Source organism: Hemitrygon akajei, chromosome 23, assembly GCF_048418815.1.
Source record: "Hemitrygon akajei chromosome 23, sHemAka1.3, whole genome shotgun sequence".
NCBI lineage: Eukaryota > Metazoa > Chordata > Chondrichthyes > Myliobatiformes > Dasyatidae > Hemitrygon > Hemitrygon akajei.
Window position 1 is genome coordinate 19961471 of NC_133146.1, and position 20456 is coordinate 19981926.

General features: G+C 48.2%; 1 protein-coding gene and 2 long non-coding RNA genes across 8 annotated transcripts in view; 1 reads left to right on the top strand and 2 right to left on the bottom strand.

Annotated features, from left to right (window-relative positions):
* entpd1 (ectonucleoside triphosphate diphosphohydrolase 1) overlaps nucleotides 1-20456 on the top strand; it is a 31936-nt gene that overhangs the window by 3659 nt on the left and 7821 nt on the right. For 3 of the 6 annotated variants that reach the window (XM_073027120.1, XM_073027119.1, XM_073027115.1), the window contains exons 2-5: nucleotides 16761-16878; nucleotides 17265-17415; nucleotides 19106-19265; nucleotides 19880-20089. In XM_073027120.1, coding sequence (XP_072883221.1) covers nucleotides 16761-16878; nucleotides 17265-17415; nucleotides 19106-19265; nucleotides 19880-20089 — 639 coding nt within the window. Of the gene's footprint in view, nucleotides 1-11283; nucleotides 11399-11612; nucleotides 11745-12770; nucleotides 12896-16760; nucleotides 16879-17264; nucleotides 17416-19105; nucleotides 19266-19879; nucleotides 20090-20456 lie in introns of those variants that run through there. The other 3 variants (XM_073027116.1, XM_073027118.1, XM_073027117.1) reach the window with 3 other exon arrangements.
* LOC140715229 (uncharacterized) lies at nucleotides 8338-11285 on the bottom strand. Its single transcript, XR_012096086.1, has 2 exons — nucleotides 11084-11285; nucleotides 8338-8799 (listed from the first exon to the last, which is right to left on the bottom strand). It is a non-coding gene; the product is annotated as an uncharacterized lncRNA (long non-coding RNA).
* On the bottom strand, nucleotides 13336-16159 carry LOC140715230 (uncharacterized). Its single transcript, XR_012096087.1, has 3 exons — nucleotides 15802-16159; nucleotides 15226-15694; nucleotides 13336-13439 (listed from the first exon to the last, which is right to left on the bottom strand). It is a non-coding gene; the product is annotated as an uncharacterized lncRNA (long non-coding RNA).

Consider the following 20456-nt stretch of genomic DNA (forward strand, 5'->3'; position numbering starts at 1 on the left):
TGCTGGCAGCTCATTCCATACTCTCACCACCTTAGGTTTCCCTGAAACATTTCACCATTCACCCTTAACCCATGGCCTCTAGTTCTTGTCTCACCCAACCTCAGCAGAGAAAGCTTGCTTGCATTTACCCTATCTATACCCCTCATAACTTTATACACCTCTGTCCTCATTCTCCTACATTCCAGAGAATAAAGCCTTAACCTATTCAACCTTTTCCCATAACTGAGGTCCGTAAGTCCCAGCAACATCTTTGTAAATTTTCTCTGTGCTCTTTCCATCTTATTGACATCATTCCTGTAGGTAGATGACCAGAACTGCACACAATATTCCAAGCCAGTCTTCACCAATGTCTTATACAACTTCAACAAAACATTTTAACTCCTGTACTCAGTACTTCGATTTATGAAGGCCAATGTACCTAAAGCTTTATCGATTTGTGATACCACCTTCTATGAATTATGGACCTGTACTCCCTGATCCCTCTGTTCTACTGAACTCCTGAGTGCCCTACCACTCACTGTGTAAGTTGTACATTGGTTTGTCCTCCCAAACTGCAACATCTTACACTTGTCTGAATTAATTCCATCTGCCATTTCTTCAGCTGATTCAGATCCCATTGCAAGTTTTGATAGTCTTCCCTCTGTCCACTACACCCCCAATCTTGGTATCATCTGCAAATTTGCTGATCCTGTTTACCACATTATCATCCACATCGTTGATGTTGATGACAAACAACAATGGACCCAGCACTGATGCCTGTGGCTCACCGCTAGTCACAGGCCTGCAATCAAAGAGACAACTATCTATTACTACTCTCTGGCTTCTCCCATGGAGCCAATGTCTAGTCCAATTTACTACCTCATCCTGAATGCCAAACGACTGAATCCTTTTGACCAACCTCTCATGTGGGACCTTATCAAAGGCCTTGCTAAACTCTGTGTAGACATTAGCCACTGCCTTGCCTTCATTGAAAAATTCTTTAAGATTGGTTAGACACAATCTACCACACCCAAAACCATACAGGCTGCCCTTAAACAGTCCCTGTCCATCCAAATACTTATATATCCTGTTCCGTAGAATACCTTCCAATAACTTGCCCACCGCTGATACCAGGCTTCTTCTTGGAGTCTTTCTTAAACATACAAATAACATTTGCTATTCTCCAATCCTCTGGCGCCTCACCTGTGGCTAAGGATGTTTTAAACATCTCTTCTAGGGCCTCTGCAGTTTTTGCACTTGCCTCCCATAGAGTCTGAGGGAAAACTTTGTCAGGCCCTGGCGATTTATCCACCTAATTTGCCTCAAGACAAAAAAAGATCTCCTCCCCTGTAATCTGTATGCCGTCCATAATCTCTCTGCTGAGTTGTCTTACTTCTGTAGACTCTGCGTCCATCTCCTGAGCAAGCGCAGATGCATTAAAATCCAGCTAAGATCTCCCTCATTTGTCTTGCCTCTATCCTTAGATGACCACTCTGATCTTCAAGAGGACCTATTTTAACCCTTGCTATCCTTGCATTGAAATAGATGATACTCAACCCTAGGTAGTATATGTAACATATATGTTTTTACTTTCAACTCCCTAAGCTTATCATCTAGTTCCCCCCACAGCCACTTCACATGCTCTCCCACCACACTGGTTCCCATCTGCCTACTGGAGCAAGTTTTCCTTTAATTTTAAAAATATACTTTTATTTAAAGAAATATACCCAGAGAGAGGTGGTTTGTGCTGGTTCACCTTCACTGTGGCAGTGAAGAAGCATGCTCCCCTTACAAATCAGCCACTGGTTTAACACGTGAGGGCCCTTTGATCACATCCGCCACAGCTAAGGTCCTGGCCCCAACGTGAAGCAATGATGTTTGGCTATGAGTGTTTAATGAAACTGAATGTTTGAATCAGAGAAGTCTGGCCCAGCAGAACAGCTGTTATGCAGGGGATGAAACAGTAAATCTAAAAAGGGCTGCCAGCCCTAACTTTGCCCAGAGCACCCTGGCACACTCCTGCTTGCACTGACTCCGGAACATTCTGACACACTCCAGCTCAAGCTGAGACCACCATGGAGCGGAGAAGGCAGGGCAGATTCACTGCTTTGTTACTGCAGGACGACACACACACACACACACACACACACACACACACACACACACACACACACACACACACACACACACACACACACACACACACACACACACACACACACACACACACACACACACACACACACACACACACACACACACACACACACACACGTCAGATTCAACAAACCTGGACATGCAGAAACCACCCAAATCTGGTTTTATGAGCATTCATTGGCAAAAACAATTCAACCTTGTAAATGGCAAAAGAAAAACTTTTCTATCCAACTAAGGAGAAAAGTTCTGTGTAAACAAGCTGCTTCTAATGAAATAAACAGCGTTCAGTTATCAGAGGAAAGGTGTTCCGTCCCTCCCCATGGCCTGTGAGCCGTGCACTGGGTGTAGTGTGTGGATCAGTCTCACTCCAGCCCTGAACAAGGGGGAGTGCCCCCGTCCCTCTCCAGCGATGGAGTGTCATACCGAGGGAGGGGCGGGACTGTGGCTCTGCTGAAGTTGGTTGCTGTGTTGGAACAACACTATCAGGCAGGAGGTTCTTGTCCTAGACAAGAACTGTTAAGTTAGGAAATAGTTTCTACCCCCTGGCTGCAGGACTTCCGAACTCCTTTGCCACCACCCAGGTCTCATCACCTATGAGGCTCCAGTTTTCTTTTTGACTTGTGCAGTGAATACATCTTGTGCTAAATGTCAATTGTCTCCAATACATTTCACTATTTGCTAATTTATTGCGGTAATATTACTTTGAGTTGTGTCAAACAACACGCACAAAATGCTGGTGGAACACAGCAGGCCAGGCAGCATCTATTTGAGTTGTGTGTAAGTTATGCATACTGTATTGGACACCTTGGCCCAGAGGAATATTGTTTCATTTGACGGTATACATGTATACAGTTGAATGATAATACAGTTTAACTTGAATCATTGTAGCGAGGCTTTAGGTCCATTAAGCAGCTGCCAGCCCACCACGGGGTGACACAGTGTGTTCTCCCAATCCTGAGCTCTCGAGTTTACCTAACCTCCTTTGGTAGTTGACAGCTGGACCTGGTTCTTGCGGCCAGGGAGTTCAGACACTCCCCCTCACGTTGTTCCTGCTGTGTCCACAACTTCACCGAGAGGAGACCTTTGTTGGAAGGTGAGGTGATGGGAGTTAGCTGCTGTAGGTCGAGGGTGACCGAGGAAGGTGGATGTACAGGGAGCTGTTTGTGCTGAAGCAGTCGCAGCTAATACTTACTGGCATCCCCGGGCACACCCTCACCTGGTCAGGAAAGAGTTAACCACGTGTGGGCGTGTTGACCCATTTTGGCCAAGCAAGGTGGAGTCCTGAGGGTGTCAGTGAGACTTTTCCCAGTCTCCACTCAGTCACCTTCACTGAGACCAAGTTCAGCTTTCAACTTAAAAACCTTCACGTTCAGATTCAAACTCACATCTGCGTGCGTGGGTGTGCAAATGCATGCATGTAACTGCGTGTATCTGAATCATAGAAATAGCCCAGCACCAGAGGAGACCATCTGGCCCACCAGGCCATGCTTGCTGACCATGGACCTGCTTGGGTTAACCCTACCGTTCCGGCCTCCAGCTCTCCATTCCAAGCCCAAGAGGGAGTGTTTGCCGGGGAGGAAAGTTCCTACCTCTCTCACCCTCTCAGGCAGTGAGTCCTAGACCCCTTGCTCAATGACTGAATAAGTATTGCAGAGACATAAACCTTTAGTTAATATCTGAGGCGTTGCCTGGTACTGTTGTGCAATTCTACAATCCTGTCCTTGGTGTCACCCCTCATTCTCGCAACCACAGCCTCCTCTTCAACGTGCACCCCTACTACAGGAAGTCAAACCACACATCTGCCCATCAGTACACCACTTTAGCTGTTTCTCACTAGCACCCTCTGCCGCTGGACCACAATTGCTTCATTCCTGCATTTAATTTACCCTCCTTGTTGCTTCTGGTTTTCATGTGGAACTGCAGCACTTCTGGTATCAAAGCCCCAAGGTTCCTCTGCCCATGAGAAATTCCTCATGTGATTATCTCTGTGTGCCTGTCTGTAAATACGTGTGACTGTGTACTGGTGTTCTTGATTTGTTTGGGGTGTGTGTGTGTGTGTGTGTGTGTGTGTGTGTGTGTGTGTGTGTGTGTGTGTGTGTGTGTGTGTGTGTGTGTGTGTGTGTGTGTGTGTGTGTGTGTGTGTGTGTGTGTGTGTGTGTGTGTGTGTACGTACGTACGTGTATGGGAGAGGTCAGGTGCTGAAGACATCATTCCTTCAGGTTTCTGAGTTGGCAACAAGTTGGAACAGGTCAGTTGAGGGATGGGTATGATTGTCAGGATCAGAATGGAGCCAAACTCTGTCTCAAACGGTCACTGTAGGGCCAGTGCATCCAGTGCATGGAGACCCTGGAGCCTGTGTACCAGTGCACAGAAGCACTGGGACCTGTGTACACAGTGTACAGGGGCTCCAGAGACACTGCAGTGTGCAGTGTTCAGGAAAGGGATGATTGGTGTGTGCAGATGCTGGGCTGGTGGGCATACAATGGGATAGACCATAAAACAGGAGAATTAGGCCATTCAGCCCATCGAGTCTGCTCCGCCATTCCATCATGGCTGATCCCAGATCCCACTCAACCCCACGCACCTTCCTTCCTGCCATATCCTTTGATGCCCTGACCAATCAGGAAATGATCAACTTCTGTTTTAAGTATACCCATGGACTCCACTGCACTCTGTGGCAGAGCATTCCACAGATTCACCACTCTCTGTTTAAAAAAAAATTCCTTCTTACCTCTGTTCCAAAAGGTTGTCCCTCAATTTTGAGGTTGTGCCCTCTAGTTCTGGATACCCCCACCATAGGGGACATCCTATCCACATCCACCCTATCTAGTCCTTTCAACATTTGGTAGGTTTCAATGAGATTCCCCTGTATTCTTCTAAATTCCAGTGAGTACAGGCCCAAAGCTGCCAAACGCTCCTCATATGTTAACTCCTTCATTCCTGGAAATATCCTCATGAACCTCCTCCGGACTCTCTCCAATGACAATACATCCTTTCTGACATATGGGGCCCAAAACTGTTGACAATACTCCAAGTACGGACTGATTAGTGTCTTATAAAGCCTCAGCATTATCTCCTTGCTTTTATATTCTACTTCCCTTGAAATAAATGCCAAAATTGCATTTGCCTTCTTTACCAGTCTCAACCTGTAAATTAACCTTCTGAGGGTTTTGCACAAGGACTCCTAAGTCCCTCTGCACCTCTGATGTATGAACCTTCGATAATAGACTGCACTATTGTTCCTTTTACCAAAATGCATTATCGTACATTTCCCAACACTGTATGCCATCTGCCACTTTTTTGCCCACTCTTCCAATTTGTCTAATTCCTGCTGCAATCACATCGCTACCTACCCCTCCACTTACCTTTGTATCATCTGCAAACTTTGCCACAAAGCCACCGATTCCATTATCCAAGTCATTCTCAAACAATGTGAAAAGTAGCGGTCCCAATACCGACCCCTGAGGAACGTCACTAGTCACCGGCAGCCAATCAGAAAAGGCCCCCTTTATTCCCACTCACAGCCTCCTGCCTGTCAGCCATTCCGCTATCCATGCCAGTATCTTTCCTGTAACGCCATAGGATTTTATCTTGTTAAGCAGCCTCATGTGTGTCACCTTATCAAATGCCTTCTGAAAATCCAAGTAAATGACACCCACTGCCTCTCCTTTGCCCACCCTGCTTCGAAGAACTCTAACAGGTTTGTCACGCATGATTCCCCTTTACAGAAACCATGCTGACTTTAACTTATTTTATCATTAGTCTCCAAGTACCCCAAAACATCATCCTTAATAATAGACTCTAACACTTCCCCAACCAGAGGTTAGGCTTGAAAGATCATAACCAATGCATCTGCTATCTCTTCAGCAACTCTTACAGAACTCTGGGATGTAGTCCACCTGGTCCAGGTGATTTATCCACCTTAAGACCTTTGAGCTTGCCTAGCATTTTGTTCCCCTTTGTAATAGCAGAGACACTCGCTCCTGCTCCCTGACACTCATGGACTTCTTGCACACTGCCAGTATCATCCACAAAAAGACTGATGCAAGGTATCCATTAAAGTTCATCTGCCATTTCTTTGTCCTCATTATTACCTCTCCAGCATCATTTTCCAGTGGTCCAATACCTACTCTCACCTCCCTTTTACTCTTTATATAGCTGAAAAAAATTTGATATATTGTTAGTTTACTTGCCCTCATATTTCATCTTTTCCCTTCTTATATCTTTTTTAGTTGCCTTTTGTTGGATTTAAAAAGCTTCCCAATTATCCGACTTCCCATTCACTTTTGCCACCTCATATGCTCTCTTCTTGGCTTTTATGCAATATCATAACTTCCTTGGTCAGTCATGGTTGCCTGCCATTTGAAGACAACTTCTTCTGTGAGACATATCTATCCTGCACCTTGTGAACTATTCCCAGAAACTTCAGCCATCTCTGCTCTGCCATCATCCCTGCTAGTCTTGTCCTCCAATCCACCTGGGCAAGCTCCTCTCTCGCGCCTCTGTAATTCCCTTTATTCCATTGCAATACTGATACATCTGTGTTGTGCTTCTCTCTCTCAAACTGCAGTATGAATTCAATCATATTACAGTCACCACCTCCTAAGGGTTCCTTTACATTAAACTCCCTAATAAAACCTGAGCTATTTCACGACACCCAGTTTAAGATAGCCTTTCCCTGAGTAGACTTAAGCACAAGCTGCTCTAAAAAGCCTTCTCTCAGATATTCAACAAATTCCCTCTCTTGCAGTCTGACACCAACCTGATTTTCCCAATCTCCTTGCATATTGAAATCCCCCATTACAATTGTGTCATTATCCTTATTTCATGCTTTTTCCAGCTCCTTTTGCAAACTCAACCCCACATCTTGGCTACTATTTGGAGGCCTATATACAATTCCCATAATGGTATTTTTACCCTTGCGGTTTCCTAACTCCAACCCACAAATATTCAACATTCTCTGACCCTTTGTTACTTTTTCCTGAAAAACATAATTCGTTCTCTTACCAACAGACTAACACCACCCCCTATGCCTTCCTGCCTGTCCTTTCGATACAAAATATATCCTTCGATGTTAAGCTCCCAACTATGGGATGCTGGGATGGAAGGTTCATGCTGTGACAGAGTACTGTATCTGTTATTGACAGAGAGAGGGGGATGGGTTGTTCAGTGTTGGGGAGGGTTTTTGAGACGTGCTGGGGGAGTTGTATGTGCAGAGAGAGAGTGCGTGGGGGGGGGGGGGTTGAAGGTGTACAGAGAAGCAGAAGGTGGTGACATACAAACAGAACTTTTTAAATAATTCCTGGTTTTATTGATGTTGGTCATTGGTTTGAACTCTGGAAACTCCTCGAGGCAGCCCTCCCTCTCACAGAGGGATCTCAATGCCCTGGTGTGCCTGGGGACGACCAAAGGCTCCTAGTGGGCTGGTCAATTCCAACTGGCAAAGATCTCGGGAGGAGAGAGAGGGTAAAGGGGATGGAAAGGGGAAGGGGAGATGAGAAGGTAAAGGGGATTGGAGGGAAGATGGGAAGGGAGAGGAGGGGAGATGAGGAGAAAATGTGCTGCTGTACTTGCTGAGATCAGAGGTGGGGCACAAATCTAACTCAGCCTCAGCTCACCTGAGTCTCCACCAGCCTCTGGCTCCAGGCAGGGCATGAACCAACTGCAGCTCAAATCCGAACGGCTCAGGGTGGAATCCTGTAACTGTTCCTGGTTGTGGTGTCTGACTGGATTTTACAAACGGGCAGAGTTTTAACCGGCTGAGTTTAGCTGTTGTGTCTGGGCGGCTAGCAGCTGCTGAATGGACGCTGGTTGGTTCTGATGTGGGCTTTCCTGGGCTTATCTCACTTAAGTTTTTGTGTTTCTGGTTAACAATGACTGTTGATTGTCCCAAAGGACTAACATAATGTGGCAACATCAGCGTACAGGAATGTTATTTTTCCATAGGGACTGAAGGTATTTGAAGAGACGCCAAGCTGTGTTCTGGAAGTTAAGGAAGGCATAATGGAGGGGGGAATTCCTGATCTGACTGATTACATTTTCTGTGACGTACAGTGGAATTGCGGTGCCAAGGTCAGACAGGAAGCAGCTGTGGGTGGTTCTCCCTGAGGGTGCCTGCAATGTGTCCAAAACAAAACAGTTTCCACGCACATGGAGAGCACATTTCTCTTTCAAGCTGTGCTGCTCCCTCGACTAGAATCATTAACATTGAGCACATTTTATTCCAAAAGCACGAACCCTGTTAGGGCAAGTGATCTGACAATGCAGACGTGCAGCACTCAAACAGAGACATGCAAGACTGCACATGCTGGGCTCGGGAGGAAAAGTCAGAGGAACTCAATGGGTCGGGCAGCGTCCAAGGAGGGGAAGGGATGGGTGATGTTTCAACTGGGAGTCCTGCATCGGAACTGGCGCTGCCTGAACCACCGACTTCACTGAAGTACACAGGTCATCAGCCAGGCTCAAACTCACCACGGAAGATATCTGCTGCTTTGCGGAGAAACTGAATTCGACAGGGTGCCGTGCCAAAGAGCAGCAGTTGCCTGTACCCACTTGAGATGCCACTGTAGTCAAGTCCATTCACTCCGGGTGATGTTAAAAAGTGTCTGAGAGCAGTGGGACTGTACATGACATCACAGCCATGGGAAAGCCGGCCATGGGAGTCTAGATAGATAGATAGATAGATAGATACTTTATTCATCCCCATGGGGAAATTCAACTTTTTTCCAATGTCCCATACACTTGTTGTAGCAAAACTAATTACAGACAATACTTAACTCAGTAAGAAAATATGATATGCATCTAAATCACTATCTCAAAAAGCATTAATAATAGCTTTTAAAAAGTTCTTAAGTCCTGGCGGTAGAATTGTAAAGCCTAATGGCATTGGGGAGTATTGACCTCTTCATCCTGTCTGAGGAGCATTGCATCAATAGTAACCTGTCACTGAAACTGCTTCTCTGTCTCTGGATGGTGCTATGTAGAGGATGTTCAGAGTTTTCCATAATTGACCGTAGCCTACTCAGTGCCCTTTGCTCAGCTACCGATGTTAAACTCTCCAGTACTTTGCCCACGACAGAGCCCGCCTTCCTTACCAGCTTATTAAGACGTGAGGCGTCCCTCTTCTTAATGCTTCCTCCCCAACACGCCACCACAAAGAAGAGGGCGCTCTCCACAACTGACCTATAGAACATCTTCAGCATCTCACTACAGACATTGAATGACGCCAACCTTCTAAGGAAGTACAGTCGACTCTGTGCCTTCCTGCACAAGGCATCTGTGTTGGCAGTCCAGTCTAGCTTCTCGTCTAACTGTACTCCCAGATACTTGTAGGTCTTAACCTGCTCCACACATTCTCCATTAATGATCACTGGCTCCATATGAGGCCTAGATCTCCTAAAGTCCACCACCAGTCTAGGGAAAAATAATTGGATCAAACCTCACACAAAGATGTTAGCTATTGGACGGTCAGCCATTCCAGACTAGGACATCGTTGCAGATGAGAAGATGCCAATGGATTTGGATGTTGTGTAGTCGTCAGCAAGTGTCCCCACATCCGAGCTCATGCTGGAAGATGATTGATAAGCAGCCAGAGGTCAGTCAGTCTCATCCTACAGAGATGTCCTGGTGTGGGATGGCAGTCATTTAGGAAGAGAGCTCTCCAACTTATCAGGACAACTAGGGACATGTTTTGCCAGCAACACCCACACCCTGAGCTCTCCACAGTATCCTAAACTTCACAACCTACTGAGGGTGAAAATTCCAGCTCACCACCGACACCATGGCCAAAACCTGTTCTAACTCCTTCCACAGAACATTACAAGATCTTCACCATGCATCCTGGGAATCAACCTGATGATCTTCTGTGCAAAGTCTTCAGGGCAGAGTAGCCCACCAAAGTCAGTAAGGCTGCATTGCTCAAGGTGTGGTCACACCATTCCCCACACTGTGGCAGCAAGGCTTCCCTACCTTATAGTTCACAGAAACAGGCCCTTCAGTCCATCTAGTAAATGTTCACTGATCTTCCACCCAGCCCCATTGGCCTGCACCTGGACCATATCCCTCCGTACCCTTCCCATTAATGTACCTATCCAAATCACTCAAGTGTTGAAATCGAATCTGCATCTACCACTTCCACTGGCAACTCATTCCACACTCTCACCATCCCCGAGAGAAGTTCCCCTTAAACATTTCACCTCTCACCCTTAACCTATAATCTCCTCTTCTAGTCTCATCCAACCTGTGGTGAAAAGCCTGCTTGCATTTACTCTTTCTATACCCCTCATAATTCTGTATACCTCTATAAGATGTCTCCTCATTCTCCTGCGCTCCAAGGAAATAAGTCTAACCTATTCAACCTTTCTCTATAGCTTAGGTCCTCAAGTCCCAGAAACATCCTTGTAAAATTTCTCAGCACTCTTTCAAGCTTATTGAAATCTTTCCTGCAGGAAGGTGACCAGAACTGCACACACAACAAATATTCGGCTTCACCAACATCTTATACAACTTCAGCATAACATGCCAACTCCTATCATGAAGGCCAATGTGCCAAAAGCTGTCTTTATGACCCTATCTACCTGAGATGCCAGTTTCAAGGAATTGTGGACCTGTATTACCAGATGCCTCTTCTCCATCACGCTCCTCAATGCTCTACCGTTCACTGTGCAAGTCCTACCCTGGTTTGTGCTCCCAAAGTGCAATATCTCATACTTATCTGCATCAAATTCTGTCTGCCATTTTTCAGCCCATTTGTCCCCCTGTGCACCGTGCCTGTAGCATCACAAGGGCCTTCAACATTCCATGGCCAAAAAAAACACAGGTACCTGCACCAGTTTTCCCAGTCTCGCCCTATTGGGTTATCTTCCACAGAAGCCACATTATACTCCCTCTGTCAAGTCCACGTTTAACCTGTCCGTCTCGCTTTGCTCCTTGCTGCATGCATTCTCACCTATCTTGGTATCATAGCTGAATTGTAGTTAGCCCAACGCTTTACAGAACCGGCGACGCAAGTTCAATACCGGTTGTTCTCCCCGGGACCACGAGGGTTTCCCGCGCTCTGCAGCTGATCCCTCCCGCCCCTCGGTCACCGCCTGCATGGCCGGTTCGCCGGGACAATCCCCGCACTCGGAACCGATCGGGGTTGAAGGGAGGCGCGCTTAAGCGCGGCCTCGGAGATAGGGGGCGAGCGGCGGGAGCGCGGAGGGAGGGATGGCGAGCGGACTGAGGGAACCGCGCACGCGTGTCCCGAGGAGCAGCCGTGTCGGTGAGTGCCCGCGGACGGGGGCGACCACCACCGACCCTGCTCTGTTCGCCCTCTCCTCCCCGCGGCGGCTGATGCAGCGCCCGGTATCACCCGCCTGCTGCGCGTTGGCGGGAGGCCAGAGGACGCCCGCGGGATCCGGAGAAAGGCTTCCGTGGTGGCGAGAGTCCCTGAGGGTGGCAAAGGATGTGGGGAATCTGGCACCCACACACTGGGCTCCCCCCGTAACTCCTGCCTGTAATCGGCGGGACCTTGCCGATTGGCTGTGAGCTCCCTCAGCCCGTCTGTAAAACGCTCAGCCTCGTATAAATCCGGAGTTGTAGTTTCACTAACGATGGCACCTCAGCAGGTAGAACATTCACAGTGAACGGTCGGGCGGTCGCTGGAGAATGCTGTAAGATCAGAGGGATCTAGAAGTCAAAATGCAGGATTCCCTGAAAGGGGCTAGTATCGAGAAGGTGGGCAGAAGGGCCCGTTTCTGTATTGTATGACTCTTTCGCTCGTTGTTTGTAGAGGCCAGCACAGAGAGGATGGGCTGAAAGGCCTGTTTCTGTGCTGTATGATTATAATTAATTATTTGTAGAGGGAGGCCAGCACAAATTGAATTGAATGATCTTTATTGTCATTATACATAGGTACAATGAAACTCTGTTTGGCTTCCTCTCAGGCAATCAAACAAAGAGGTAGATAAAAACAAGACAGTAATAGAAAAACAGTATTAAATAGATAAGTAGCAGAAACTAAGTTGCAGCAGCACCAGAGGATGGGCTGAAAGGCCTGTTTCTATGCTGTATAATTCATTGTACACTTGGCCAGCACAGAGATGATGGGCTGAAAGGCCTGTTTCTATGATGTGGAGCTCTAAGGAGCTGGTTGTCTCTTTCCTGCTTTGACTTTGAAATTTAAGAAGTTGAATTTATAGTAATTTAACTTCTTTGGGGTTAAGGACAATAAAGGTAGGGTGGACAATATTGAAAGATGGACTAAGCTGGTAACATCCACAGGTGCCAGAGCAGAAGGCAGCCCTGGCTTAGGACAGTGTGTGATCAGAAACAGGGTATGGAGGAGATCACTGAAGTAGAGCCGGGCCAATGTGAGCCAAGCCTGTTCCTGTTGTACGTGCCGCTCAAACACCCCGGGAATGATTCAGGGAGAAGGGAATAGTCGGGGAAATGGAGCATAGGTTGATGGGCCACGGTCTCATTGATGGTGAGGAAGGTGAAGCAGCACTCTTTCCCTTTCCTGTGTTCTAGAGATAGCGACCCAAAAAGAAAAGGGGGACACAAAAGGGAAAGAGAGACCCTACCAGAGTATTCCATACCTGGGTGGGTTACTCAAGGAATCTGACTCATGCTCTCTTTTCCTTTATTTCCAGGGATAAAACAGAACAAATGGCGCAAGCCCTTTTTTGGTCTCATTGCCGTCCTGGGCCTAGTTGGTGTGGTTGTGTTGGTGGCTGTGGGTGTGATGCAGAGCATGTCGGTTCAACGGAATCTGAAGGTAATCGTCAGCTGCATCAGGAGCTGCCGGTGTTGGTCTGTGTCCGGCATGGTTACTGTTTGTGAAAGGGTGGCGGGGCGTCACTCCCTCGGAATGTTGAGGTCTGTGTGCCCACTGGCCCCTGTTTTGCTCGGTGGAGGAAATCAGTATTGGGAAGTGTTGCTGAAGTACCCTGAACAAGTAGCTTCCGTGAATATTGTAGGTGCCTCACACATCAGCCACTATGCTCAGGGTAGGGGAGGGAGCAAAGTTCAGGGTGTGGACAGGACACCAGACAAGTTGCTGCTTTGCGTGAATTTGGTTGATGATATGGCTGTATTTGAAACCACTCTAAACAATCACCTCCTCTCTCCTGTACTCAGTGTACCAGCTTCCCTTCCTAATGCCACACCACCCTACATGAAATATCTCACCATTCCTCATACTCGCTGGGTCTAAGTCCTCAAACCTCCTCTCGACAGCACCCTGGGGGCATCTTCAGCAGAGGACCTTGTCAGTACCAGTGTTGGAATTGACAACGAAGGCTAGTCTTGTCACAAACACCCTAATCCAGAAATGAAAAACTAAAGTAATAGCTGTCCTGTATAGTGGCAGGAACATTCCCCAGGTCAAAGTTATTCAGGAATGGGTAAGAAATGAAAGCTTGCCAGTGACAATAGGAATCATGTTTAATAGCTTAATATTTACCATTAACTGATACTAGTTATTCCATTTTCTCAGTTTGATCGACTTAACTGAATTTGAACCTTGCTTCCAGGACACAAGAATGTACAAAACCACTCTACTGTTCTACACCAAGTCAGAGTGGCTTTCTGCTGTCGGGTCTATCATAGAAACATAGAAATCTACAGCACAATACAGGCCCTTCGGCCCACAATGTTGTGCCACGTAACCTACTCTAGAAACTGCCTAAAATTACCTACCACATAGCCCTCTGTTTTTCTAAACTCCGTGTACCTATCTAAGAGTCTCTTAAAGACCCTATTGTATCTGCCTCCACCACCATCACCAGCAGTGCATTCCACGCACTCACCACTTTCTGCATGAAAAACCTATCCTGACATCCCCTCTGTACCCACTTCCAAGCAGCTTAAAACTTTAACCCCCCTCATGTTAGCCATTTCAGCCCTGGGAAAAAGCCTCTGGCTATCCACACAATCAATGCCTCTCATCATCTTGTATACCTCTAATAGGTCACCTCTCATCATCTGTTGCTCCAAGGAGAAAAGGCCAAGTTCACTCAGCCTATTCTCATCACAGCCTCTCCAATCCAGGCAACATTCTTGTAAATCTCCTCAGCACTCTTTCTATAGTATTTACATCCTTCCTGTAGTGAGGTGACCAGAACATTACCTCTCGGCTCTTAAACTCAGTTCCACGGTTGATGAATGCCAATGTACCATACGCCTTCCTAACAACACTGTCAACTTGTGTAGCAGCTTTGAGTGTCCTATGGACTTAGACCCCAAGATCTCTCTGATCCTCCACACTGCCAAGTTTCTTACCATTAATACTATATTCTATCTTCAAATTTGACCTACCAAAATGATCCACTTCACACTTATCCGGGTTGAAGTCCATCTGCCACTTCTCAGCCCAGATCTGCATCCTATTGATGTCCTGCTGTAAACTCTGACAACCCTCCATACTATCCACAACACCCCCAACCTCTGTGTCATCAGCAAACTTACTAACTCACCCCTCTACTTCTTCATTCAAATCATTTCTAAACATCACAAAGAGGAGGGGTGACCATCCGACATAAGCAGCCTTGGACTTCTTCCTGAGTGTGGACGACCCGTGTCTCTCACTGTCACTCCCCTATCAATATTTAATAAAACATTGGTGGCTTCTTTAGCTCCTACCATGGCCACCTTTGTACAACAGGAAAGAGCTATGGCTGTCCTTTGCAGGAAATCCCTCCATTTCTGCTGTTGCATCCTCTCCAATACAGCATCCCTACATTTCTTGCAATACAACAACTAGAACTGTCCCTAATATACTATCTCCCGGTGCATTCTGCACAAGTACCACCTCTGACATCCCCCCCACACTTTCAAATGGTTCCATTTATTATCAGAGAACGTATACAACCTGGCATACTTAGTCTTTGCAGACATCCACAGAAAACAGAAGAACCCCAGATGAATAAACACCAGGAAGTGTTAGAACCCCGAAGCCCCCTCTACCCTCTCCCCCATGCAAGTAGCCGCAAAGAATCAACCTTACCCCCCCCCCCCCCGCCGACCCCCACCAATTTCAGCAAAAATAGTGTCGGCATCCACCGCCCACCAAGCAGCAGTCTGCAGTCAACAAAAACTATTGTTTACCTGACAGTTCACGTGCCAGAGGCTCCCACTCTCTCTCACTAACAAAGGACAGAGAGATGTCACCCATTTCACAGTGAAAGGCGAGACTGACAGTTGCCGTTGCGATGTTACGGTCTGCTTTTTATTCCAAGATTCTCTGACTCGAGAATTGGCTGCAAACTCTCCCCATCATCCAGAGACAGAGAGTGCGATCACTCGGCCACAGAGACCTCAGTCCCTACATCCGATGCAGTGAAATCCTGCTGTTCCTTCTCCCACGACGCCTCAGTTGACAATAGCAGCCTGGAATTGGTCATCCAGGGGAATCTTCTTGGCAGGAGGCGGAATCTTCCAGGCAGCGCCTGGAGAATGTTGGGAAACTGTTCCTGCTCCTGGGCGAGCTCCAGGAGCAGGAACTCATCCACCGTTTAAAAAGAAAGCACAGTTTGAGCGCCATTGCAGATCAGGACCTCGACAGAACCCCAACCACCTTGAAAAGATAAAAAAGGAGACATTAAAGAGAGATTGTAAGTTGTTTTTACAGATGACCATCCAGTCATCTTAAAATTATGCTCCTTCATTTTAGCCATTTCCAACCTGGGAAAAAGTCTCTGGTTATCCACTTGTTCTATGCCTCTTATCACCTTGTACTTCTCTATGAAATCATCTTTCAGCCATTCAAACAGAATGTTTGCTCAACCTATGCTCATGAGACATACTCTCTAGTCTAGACAACATTCTGGTGAATCTCCTCCACACACTCACTAAAGCTTCTACATTCTTCCTATAATGAATTTACCAGTAAGGAACACAATATTCCAGCTGTGTGTAATATTGTTTACTTGAGTAGGAAATCCATTATTTCTGATCCACTGATAGGTCTACAGGCAGTGGGTGTGAACTTGTTGGTGTTATGTTGACACAAATTGCAGATGCTGGAATCTGGAGCAAATGTCAACTGCCGGAAGAACAACAGCTTAAATTGCATCTGTCCTGATCCAAATTGTTCATGCTCCCTTTACATACACAGACCGCACTTTACACATTGAACTTTTCTAGTTGTTTATAAGTTATGGTATATCAGTGTAATATTATCTACCAACATCCAGTTGTGGATTCTGGCTAGTATCCTGGAGCCTGGACCATCAACTGAGAAAACAGTTCAATTAAAAGCTATGAAATTTAACAAACACGAGATAATCTGTAGATGCTGGAAATCCAAAACAAGAGCAAAATATTTTGTGTCTGTTGCCAAGGAATTTAAACTGGTTTATTAATCCGATAGTTAAAAACTAAGTTCGATATTCCCAAGCACCGGGCAGAGAGACCCTCTGCATTTCGCTGAGGTGGGGGGGGGGAGGGTAACCCAACTGGCCACGTGATTGAGTGGGTGAGGTCACCGAGCAGGAGCGCTGTGGGCGGGGCTACATTGTGACATATGGGATGACTGGCGGGCGATAAGGGAGGGTGTACAGTGGAGGCGGGGCTACGGCCGCCCCATGCGCTGCGGGTGCAGGAGCCGGGATTCCCCACCGACTCTGTCTGCTTGTTTACAGTTCGGCATTGTCCTAGACGCCGGCTCCTCACACACCGCGCTCTACATCTACCAGTGGCCGGCGGAGAAGATGAACAACACCGGACTGGTGGAACAGCTGACGTCCTGCAACGTGAAGGGTGAGGCGTGTACCGGTACTAGCCTCATATTGACCCTTCCCTTCTGCACCCAGGAACAGAATTAAGGCTATTAGCCACCTCTTCCCCACCTGTGTCCCACTTAACCCTCCGCCCCCGTTCTCACTCCACCCCCTTCTGCGTCCTTTCAACCATGCGCAACCCTACCCCATATTCCCCTCCCAAGTTCCAACCCTCCTGGGATCAAAAGAAAAACGCTGTACCTCGATACATGTGACAATAATAAATCAATGTACCTCTCTTCTCTCCCTCACCTTTGACAAAGCCCCTGGCTGATGGGTGTGTTGTCTGTGGTCTGATGTTTGGTGTGTCCGCCGCTTGCCTGGTGGGATACTGCGTTATCACAGTGTGCCCCCTCCCTTCCCCAGGTCCTGGGATTTCCAGTTACTGGAGGAACGTGGATCAAGCTGGCCTCTCGCTCAAAGCCTGCTTGGACAAGGCTAAGCAGAGTATTCCTGAGGAGCAGCACAGCGAGACGCCGGTGTACCTGGGAGCCACGGCCGGCATGCGCTTACTGAGGTCAGAGTCCGTCCGGGGGGTGGGGGGGTAAGGGGGTATTGCTATCTGACATGTCAAGTGCTGCCCCGCTTCCTGTCCCCTCACAATCCCGCTGCCTCTCACTGTAGCAGCAAGTGGTGGAAACACTCAGCAGGTCGGGCAACATCTGTGGAGAGTGAAAATCTGACTAAAGCAGAATACTTGATCAAGCAGTATCTGTGGGGGCAAATAGCTGCCCACACCTCTCAAACCCAGTGCCCGGGGTGGGGGTGCAGCCCATCTGGTCAAAAAACAGGGTGCTTTGGGCCAGCTTCACTGCGGAAACAAACTTCACAGAGGCAGAGGAGGTGGGGTGGTATCCGGACAGCAGTCCAGACTGCAGCTCTGGATATCTGCGGGCACCGCAGGCTTGCACTCTGTAAAGTGACCTCTCCGAGATGAGGGGGTCTCCAGTGCAGACACAATCAGCACCAGCTGCAGTCGACTGGACTGGCAGTGAATCGTTGGGGGTGGGAAGGTTACAGGAATCAGACAAGGAAGTGAGCACAGATCGCAGAGCAAGGTGCATCGCAGGTGGAGGTGTGATCATTGCAAATATGTCTTCATTCTGGGGTGGTGGACAGGAAATGTGTAGGAGATGGGGATGAGTTTGTCACTGTCAGTGAGGGAGGAGGGCCCTTGTGTGGGAGAGGCTGCATGCTGAAGTGAGGGAGCTGCAGGTGATGAAACGGAGTGATTGCAGGGAGGGAGGGTAAGTTAGTGGGCTTACTTTGGGCATTGGTGACTCTCCACCCCCTGAGATGGAGGCAGAGAAATCCAGAAAGGTGGGGGGGGGGGGGGGAGCAAAGCTGGTGAGAGAGTGTCTGTCGGTTTCTGCAACAGTGCTCAAACTGCACCAGAGGCAGCAGACTGCAGCTGTAACAAGAGCAGCAGTCGGGGTACGGTCTAGGGTGGGGGGGGGGCAGGTGGATGTCCAGCCCTTGGCAGAGGTGGAGGAGCCCTGGACTGGGGAGTGGGAAAGGATGGGAGCCGGCTGTCACAGGGTCCAGCCCCCGAAGCCAAGTGAGAGGCACGGGTTCCCGGGTCGCAGTCGGATCCCTGTTGTGTCTCGCCTGGTGTTGAGATTGACGACCGGCTTCTCACTGCTGATGCCAGTCCATCCCCTCCCTCAGGGAAGAGCCGGTACCCATCCGCCTCCTCCCTCGGAACAGAGCGAGCGTCCTTCACCCCCTGAATGTGGGGAACATACTGGGCTGTCTTGTGTTTCCTGCACTCCTCCAGAAGCTGTCCGTCCCTGTCCTGACCACACAGCACGTTGCCCTGCCTTGCTGTGATCTGCCCTTCAAATCCTTCAGGTAATGGTAACACCTTGTTGGGAGGAACAATTATTACCCCTCAACCATCAGGCACTTGAACCACAGGGGGTAACTTCACTCACCCCAACACTGAACCATTCCCACAACCAATGGGCTTACTTTCAGGGACTCTTCATTTCATGGCCTGCTTATTTATTCACTATTATTATTTTACCATTTTTTTCTTTTGTGTTTGTAGTTTGTTGTTCCTTGAACATGGCCTGTTTATCTGCGGTGATGCGTGCAGTCTTTCATTTCTTTATTTACTTGATGCCCACAAGAAAGGAATCTCGGGGTTGCACTGGATATGGTGACAGATATGTAGTTTGATAAACAATGTACTTTGAACTTTGCAGGTTGCAGAACCAAACTCAGGCTGAGAAGCTACTGCAGACTGTGGAAAAATTCATCGACTCGTATCCGTTTGATTTCCAGGGAGCGCGGATTATAAGCGGAATGGATGAAGGAGCATTTGGCTGGATTACTATCAACTACCTGATGGGGAACTTTGGCATGGTACTCCCCCCACCCACCCACCACACTCCTCGCGTGGCTGAAGGGCTGTCCCTATCATCCAGTCCAGTTCTGATGAATGCAACCACAGGCTGTGACCCTGAACACAATCCCCACCCCTCCCCACCGAACCCTGCTCCCCTTGTCTTGAAAATTATCCCCACACCCCTTTGACTACTACAAACTTTCTGTGGAATGAGCCTCGACCATATACACCATCCCTATACCCCCTCGACCTCTGCACCCTTCATCTGGGATGACTCCTGTCACCCCCTCCCATGAACACCATCCCTAGAACCCCCCAACCCCGACCACTGCACCCTTTCTCTAAAATGACCCCCGCCACTCCATCCCATGAACTCCATTTGTTTGTTTGGGATGACCCCTGCCCCACACCCCAACACTGCTCTCCGCATCCTCAGCCAGTCATTCAGTGCTCGTCTGGGAGCTGAGGATGGTGGGAAGCAGGCTTGAACACGGGGCACATTTGCCACATTCAGTTGGCCTGTTCTGTTAGGAGGCTGATCTAAGGAGATCCAGGGAGGTGCTGGTGATGGGGCTGATTCCCTGTGAGTTCTATGTTTTCCTGACTCTCCCTTTCCTGCTTTATGTCCCAGGTTAGTGCTGGAGGAAATCCTAACACTTTGGGAGCCTTGGACCTGGGTGGAGCTTCCACACAGATCACTTTTATCCCCAGCAGCTTGATAGAATCGCCAGAAAACGCCATGGATTTCCGCTTGTATGGGAGGAATTACCACATGTACACACACAGCTTCCTGTGCTACGGAAAGGACCAGGCCATGAAGATGCTTCTGCAGAGTCTGATGGTAAGGAGAAAATGGCACCAAGTCCCCGTGTAGGCCGACAGCTGGCCAGAGGCCAGGTCAGTCACTCGCCTCCCGCCATAAACAGGAGGGAGAGTTGGCCACCGGGCCCCTTGTGCAGTGGGACCACGGCTCTCCTTTCCTGTTAATCCCCTTAAACCACATCTTCTCAGTACGTCAAATGTCTGAATATGTTCAGCAGCCACTCCCTCCTCGTCTCTCAGGTCGGAGACTTCCGAAGCTTCACGCGTGCCTGAGAGGAGCTCTCTCTGAAATTGGTGAGGACAGGGAGTGACAGCGCCTGCTTCTAGCGGACCTCGAGGAAAGATGCTGGAGATTTTGAAATGTGGCAAACGTGTCCTGCCTTCAA